At 36.7% G+C, this 7,686-nt stretch overlaps 1 protein-coding gene across 1 annotated transcript; it reads left to right on the top strand.

Annotated features, from left to right (window-relative positions):
- Positions 1 to 585: 585 nt before the first annotated feature.
- On the top strand, positions 586 to 7,457 carry LOC107787470 (uncharacterized). The gene is made up of 5 exons (XM_016609051.2): positions 586 to 898; positions 2,481 to 3,813; positions 4,841 to 5,110; positions 6,306 to 6,461; positions 6,796 to 7,457. Exons 1-5 carry the CDS (start codon positions 891 to 893, stop codon positions 6,913 to 6,915), a joined length of 1,887 nt encoding a protein of 628 aa, XP_016464537.1. The 5' UTR covers positions 586 to 890; the 3' UTR covers positions 6,916 to 7,457.
- Positions 7,458 to 7,686: the final 229 nt, after the last annotated feature.

Raw genomic sequence — 7,686 nt, 5'->3', positions numbered from 1 at the left:
ATAGTCAAGAAAATATTGAAAAATATAAGTTAAAAACAACTAATGATGCCATTTTTTTTTTGTGGTGTGGTAGGATATACGGTTGCCATGTTTTCACTATTTAATAAAGATTTCAAGTTTAAATTTTGTGAATGATTTTTTTTTTATAGATTTAATTCATGTTTGAAATTAGTTGTGAGGTTCATATACCAAATATTATATCAAAAAAAGGTAATGATAAAGGACATAAGATTTTTTTTACTTTTTTCGAAATCAGTGTTTGGCCATAAAATTTTCAATTTTTACTTGAAGATGAATTTTGTAATTTTTAGAAAATTTAAAAAAATTCAAAAAGCAGTTTTTCAAAATTTTCACTCAGATAACTTACAAAAATTCAAAAACAACCCAAAATTATATTTATGTCCAAACACAACTCTCATTTTTAAATACCATTTTGACTCGAATTTTTTTTTTTCCCACTTTTTTCTAGAATTTTACAATTCTCATGTCCAAACACCCACTAAATATGGTCAAAACTGATATGGACTTGAATCTGACCCCCAAGTGGGAAAGAAATTGCCCTCCACCCCAAGATCCAAACCAATATTTCTTTTTATTTTTTATTATTATTTCCTATTTCTTCCTTTTCTTCTTCATCTACGCCGCCTAGGTTTTAACACACACACAAAAAAAACATTATATCAAAAAAAAAAAGAAAAACAATTGTCCGAAGAAGCAAGAAAGAACCCAAAATCAAAAATCCTTTTATGTAACAAAACAATGGTTTCTTCTTCTTGCTCTTCAATAATCTCTCCTAAATGTTCGTCTTCGTTGCCATTCGCCACCTCCTGCGCACGTTAGCCAACACCACCGCACGCAATAAATCCTTTTAAATTCCCTTTTGGATCGATATGTCAAGGTAATTTTTTTTCTCCTCTCGCCGTGTTTTACGTATTTAAAAGATGTTTGATTGGTTTCTATTTTAAGGATTTTTTACCTATTTGAATTTTATGATTTACTTGAATACTTGATGTTGTTCTGCTACTTGTTTTAATTTTAATCCCAAATCAGTTAATTTAAGTTTAAATGATGATAATTTTAAACCATAGTCAAAAGTGAAGGGGTTAAATACAAGACGATTTGCTAATGTTAAAGGCAAAGGCGGAGCTAGGATTTTGAGTTTATGAGTTCTAGATTCTAGAAAACGCAGCTTACTGGGTTCTGAATGAATTAATGATACATATTAAGTGAGTTTTTAACACAAAATATAGGGTTATGAGTTAAAGCTACTGGGTTATGCGAACCTGTAATTCGAAAACTAGCTCCGCCCCTGGTTAAGGTGTGAATAAAATTGAGATATTTCGGATAAATTGGACCTTTTCCCTTCATAGAATTTATCATAGTTAGAGTGTTTATTCTGGTTGCCAAGATATTGAAAGCTTCCTTCCTTTTTGGGTTTGGATTTTGCTATACTTTGTGAAGTTTAAGGCAGATTACTTTTGGGCAGACGAATGAGGTAGATAAAAGGACTGTCATCAGTAGGGGCAGAGCTAGAATGTAGAATGCAGGTTAGCCGAATCGAGTAGCTTTGGTCCAAACCCTGTATTTGTCTTAAGAAATTCATTGAATATGTATAAATTATTAACTTAGAATCCAGTAACTTAAACATACTAGAATTTCGAACCCATAAGCTTCAAATCCAACCTCCGCCTCTGATCATCAGATAACTACATTAATCATTTGGTTGTTTGGATGTTTTTGTGGTTGTGCTATATGGAAACCCGAGTAGACCCGACTAGTTACTAGCTGATGTAGTGAATTTAGGTGGAAAATTTCTCTTCTTTCTAGATTCTCTTGGGCTTTGGTCTAGAAGAAGCTTCCCTCTTTATTTATAGTATCCGTGTCTGAACTTCTTGTGTTTGAAATTCTTTAGCTTACTGAGCGAAAGTATGGTAATATAGAAATTACCTTAATACCAAATCTTCACTACACTGCAAGAAGATATGGTAATGTAGAAATGAAAGAGCAAAATCCTAGAACTGAACATCAATCTCTTGATCTTGAACTCGTCTTTTCTTTTCCTGAATCCTGGATAACGAGTACAGACCCTTAAATGACATAAGCATAAACAACATAAGTTTGTCAAACTATCCAGCATTTTGCAGAAAATATTTAGCAACTGATTAGTTGGTCCTTTATACTAGTTCTGTTTACAGCTATAAAATTGAATCCTTTTGTAAATCTTATAGGTCATTATTAGAGGGGGGAACCATAAGAGGGTCCTGTGACACTTTCAAATATTTGAGAGAAGTTCAAATGTCGCTGAAGCAGAATTGTTCTTGAATTATTAGTAATTCTTTCATGCGTTCCTGATGGATGTTGTTTCCGCGTATTGCTTATTTACTTATTTATATTGTACTTGGTTTTCTTTTGAATGCGTTGGTCTTTTGTAATCACAGAATGCTTTTTGTAACCTGTATTTGTACTTTTTGCTAGTGCAGATTCTTTAGAATTGGTAGTATTAAAAGAATAGTACAATCCCTTGAAAAAAGTCAGAGAAGTGTCTATTCAGGAGAAAAACATGGATTGCTTCTTAGGGTTGGGTTATGTTCTTCTCGATACAGATATTATGGGCAATACACATCTTCTTCTAGAGGATATGCTTCATTTACTGGGTACAGATTGCAAAATGGCATCTATAACAATTTTCACAAGATACAGTCAGCCACTTCATCAAGTAATTCTAAATTACATCATGCCCGACTTGCTTGGAAGAGGTTCTTGCTGAATTCTTTGTACAAGGGAAGAACTTTTGTTCCACTTAGTAGAGTTGCTCAAGCAGTTAGTTTGGCCTTGTGCCGCTCTGCCGTTGTTGTTCCTGGTATATTTGCCTTAACATGTCGAAAAAATGTAGCAGTGGCAGACGCTCTGCCGGATATGGACCTTTCCCCGCCAAGGAATTCATTTTATCTACGTGCACAAAATTGTCATGCTTTATTTACTCGAGTAATCCTTTCAGCATTTGAAGGTGCTATTCTTTTGGTGAGAGCTTTTTATTTGGCAATCCTGTTTTCTCCAAGCATAGCAATGGCTCCATTTGCAGAAGTTCTGGGACCTAGGTTCAGGAAAATATGGCTTCAGGTTGTTCACCGGACTCTTGAAAGAGCAGGTCCAGCATTTATAAAATGGGGCCAATGGGCGGCTACACGGCCGGATCTGTTCCCAAGAGACTTGTGTGCTGAGTTGTCAAAGCTTCACTCGAAAGCCCCTGAACATAGCTTTGCCTACACAAAAAGAGCTGTTGAAAAAGCTTTTGGTCGCAAGCTTTCCGAGATTTTTGACGAGTTTGAGCAGACCCCTGTAGCATCTGGAAGTATCGCTCAAGTGCATCGTGCTTCCTTGAAGTATAGATACCGTGGTCGTGAGATCAAGCCCATAAAAGTGGCAGTGAAGGTTAGACACCCTGGAGTTGGTGAATCAATTAGAAGAGACTTTGAGATTATCAATGTCGTTGCAAAATTATCAGGGTTCATACCATCACTTAAGTGGCTTAGATTGGATGAAAGTGTCCAGCAATTTGCTGTCTTTATGATGTCACAAGTTGACCTTGCAAGAGAAGCTGCCCATCTAAGTCGTTTTATTTATAACTTTCGGAGATGGAAAGATGTTTCTTTCCCTAAGCCTGTTTATCCATTAGTACATCCTGCTGTGTTGGTGGAAACTTTTGAGGAAGGTGAAAGTGTCGCCCACTATGTTGATGAACTCGTGGGTCACGAACGACTTAAGAGTGCTCTTGCTCATATCGGTACTCATGCACTTCTCAAGATGCTTCTGGTAAGCTTTTCTCTGTTCTGCTTTGTTCGATTTGCTTGTATTAACATCACTTTTTTGTGGTTCATTATATAGTGATTGGTTTCTATTTCCTAAAATTTGTCTTACTGCGATTATGGCCGGATGTTACAAAACATGTTTCTTTTTTGTTTCTACTCTATAATATTTGGATTTTACTCTTTTAAGAATAGGATTCTCAATTACTCTTTCACATGATGAAGACTCTGTTCAAACATGACATGAACAAAGATTATTTGATATTCCTTAGTAATATGGGTTCATCTTTTCTTTTTCTACATAAGACTGAGATGAGAGTATTGGACACAAATACGGGCCTACACACGCTTAGAGCAAGGATGTTTTTTATGTTTGTGGCAAGATACCCTATGTGGTTTTGCTTTGATGTCTCCATTCATTTATGCATGTGCATATGTAGTTGGTTTTTAAGATATATTCTCTTGTCCTTGTCCCTTGTTTCTTCTGCACAACATAGTCATCATCATTTGCCGTCACGTAGTTTCTTCTAATATGTTATTAGGGTGAAGAAGCAGCTCACTAATAACTGACTTCAGACTAGTGCTTTTAATGTTGCTTTCAAATAAACCTACTCAGTATTGAGAGCAGGCAGAGTGCCGAGATCTTTGCTATTTTATTGCACTTCATGATATTTTTACATGCTGCTATTTCAAGAGTGGGTTGCCCTAGTGGTGAGCACCCTCCACTTCCAACCAAGAGGTTGTGAGTTCGAGTCACCCAAGAGCAAGGTGTGTAGTTCTTGGAGGGAGGGAGCCGAGGGTCTATCGGAAACAACTCCTCTACCCCAGGGTAGGGGTAAGGTCTGCTTACACACTACCCTCCCCAGACCCCACTAGTGGGATTATACTGGGTTGTTGTTGTTGTTGTTGCTTTTTCATAATATTATGTGAAAGCTTAGATGTTAACCCGACGTAATAGAAGGAAAGTTGACTTTTATGTGTATTTCTCTGTGTGAGTGATTTTGCTGGACCTAAGATACACTTCTTTCTTTCAGGTTGACAACTTTATGCATGCTGACATGCATCCAGGAAATATTCTTGTCCGTGTGCCACAGCACAAATCCTCTCGGAAACGTATATTCAAGTCAAAGCCCCATGTGATTTTCCTTGACGTAGGCATGACTGCCGAACTTTCTCAGAACGACAAGCTGAATTTGCTTGAATTCTTTAAGGCCGTTGCTTGTCGAGATGGTACCACTGCAGCTGAGTGCACTTTAAATCTGTCAAAGAAGCAGAACTGCCCTGATCCAGATGCCTTCATTAAGGTGAATTTTTTTCGTTCATTCAAATTTTCATTTCTAGTTCAACGCGATTCTCAAAGACTCCGATTAGCCAGTGACTTTTGTTTTTTTGGACTGGTTTAAACAGAGTACTTTGACTAGTTAGCTATCCTTAAAAATAAAGTTCAATGAAGCAATACCACTTAGAACTGTTATGCTGATTGTTACTACATCGAGGAATTGGCTGAATCTGTAATTTGGGTGTGGGAACATGGTTTCCCTTTTCTCTATATGGCCTTTTCTCTTCTAGGAAGTTTATGAATGAGCCTTTTAGGTGACAGCATTGGGGAATTGGCCATTGTTTACACCATTGATAGAACACCATGCTAAACTAATTAGAAGAAAAAAAGTCAAAGGTATAAGGAAAGGGAAGTTGATACATGAATGATATACATCTATATCGTAATGAGAAACTACACCTCTGGTTCTTTTTCTTCTTTTTTTTTCCTTGGTTTGGGGGGGGGGGGGGGTCAAAAGTTATTGAATAAAATCTATTGACCGGCAGAAATAAAAGCTCAAGATTAATTTCCTTTTGCGGAAAACTCTTCATTTCCTCCTTCCCCGTTTCATTGTCCCTAAGAGATGCGCACTAACCCAGCTGAAATAAGTAAAAACCTTCTTTGTAACCTAACAGACTCCTCTCTAGTACTAATGCTTGAAGACGAAAGAGACCTTCCTTTGCTCCTATCAGCAGGATCTGCCAGCATTCCCTTGTGCAACGCCCCTTTCTTGAAGAGGTCAATTAGTTCATTTTCCGCTCGTAATATAGTTGGCTTATGTGCTATTCCAGTTTCCGAGAAGGGTTATAAGTCTTCTTTCAATGTCCAATAGTTTTGGGGATATCGAATCCCTGGATTTTTCTGCTCCCTTTCCCTTCAACCAGTCACTCTCTTAGTTATGAGAAAAATAACCTTCCTCCAGAATCAGAAGCATGGTTTTGATTGTTCTTGGTTAAGTGTTTTTAGTTCTCATATTTCTAGATGTATATGATGGAACATTTTTATTCAATAATTCATAGAGGGTATAGCCTTTTTTGGTTAAGCATGCAGGTATAATGGCCCTTTTATGACCACTGCCAGTACCTTTGTATTGCTCAGATTTGGTAATATGAGTATTTCCTGTCTTCGTTTTTGTTCCTGAATATGTTTAGTCTTATTTATTTTACTACATTACTAAACAGGAAGTGAAAGAATCTTTCGACTTTTGGGGGACTCCAGAAGGAGATTTAGTCCATCCTGCGGACTGTATGATGCAACTACTTGAACAAGTTAGGCGTCACAGAGTTAACATTGACGGCAATGTATGCACCGCGATGGTCACAACTTTAGTCCTCGAGGTAGTTTCTTCCTTCTATCAGTTGAGCTATTATAATTGAATGTAAATTTTTTGTGGCCGACGAAGGGAATAAACCTAATGAATACTATTGCTTACATACTTACACGTTGAAGGGGATCCTTGGAGCAACGGTAAAGTTATCTCCGTGTGACCTATAGGTCACGGATTCGAGCCGTGGAATCAGCCACTGATGCTTGCATTAGGGTGGCTGTCTACATCACACCCCTTGGGGTGCGACTCTTCCCCGGACCCTGCGTGGAGCTGGATGCTTCGTGGACCGGGCTACCCTTTCTTTTCTACATACTATATATGTAACGTTGTTCATATGGTTGTAGGGTTGGCAGCGGAAACTTGATCCTGATTATAATATAATGCACACGCTACAGACGTTGCTTCTTAAAGCCGATTGGGCAAAAGATCTTTCCTATACAATTGAGCAGCTCATGGCTCCATGAAAGTCCCTCAGAAATCATATGTTACTGCTAAAGAATTGCCTCACAAATCGTTACTATACAACACACAAATGTATATTTAGCCGAAAAGACCAAAATCATGTCTAGTTTACTTTTATTAACCACTTAGCTAGTAGCCACATACCTTCCTCACAAAATTTTGTTAGCGAAAGATTTTGTACATTTTATCCAATAATGCTGACCTCTGGAGCTTGACACTGCGCGGCAACAATGGCGAAAGTAAAATCTTCCTAAGTTATTCATTGATTATCTCTTTCGTTTTTTCTTTCTTATGTAGTAGTTTTTTCTAGGGAATAGAAGACTGAAGATGTTAGGTTTTGTTTTCATCACTACAATTTTCCCCTTAATGTATGTAATTCTACTAGTCTGTTTTGTGCTTATTTTTCTATTAGAAGGAAAAAAGAAAATTTTGAGGGAAGCTATCTGTTGTTGATTGCTATGGTTTATTGGCGTTGTGAAAGCTATTGATATTGTACTGACAATCAAATATTTAAGATTGTAGAGAGAAATAGATTGTTGTACCAGAATTTTGTACCATGTGAATCTCTTTTATTCTTTCATAATTAGAATTTTATTTCTAAATTAAGGCAGCATTTGTTAAAATGTAAAACGAACCAGAAGTTAAATTTGTTGACCACTTAATGACATTTGTTTGAATTTGAAGTTAAATTTTCATTTTAGTTTGTTTTAAAAAGGATGATGCATTTCTATTTTTAAAAACTCTTTTAACTTTAAATATCTTATTTTACTTTA

Source organism: Nicotiana tabacum, chromosome 14, assembly GCF_000715075.1.
Source record: "Nicotiana tabacum cultivar K326 chromosome 14, ASM71507v2, whole genome shotgun sequence".
Lineage (NCBI taxonomy): Eukaryota > Viridiplantae > Streptophyta > Magnoliopsida > Solanales > Solanaceae > Nicotiana > Nicotiana tabacum.
Note: the sequence above shows the minus strand (reverse complement) of the source record. Positions and strands in the feature narration are given on the sequence as shown.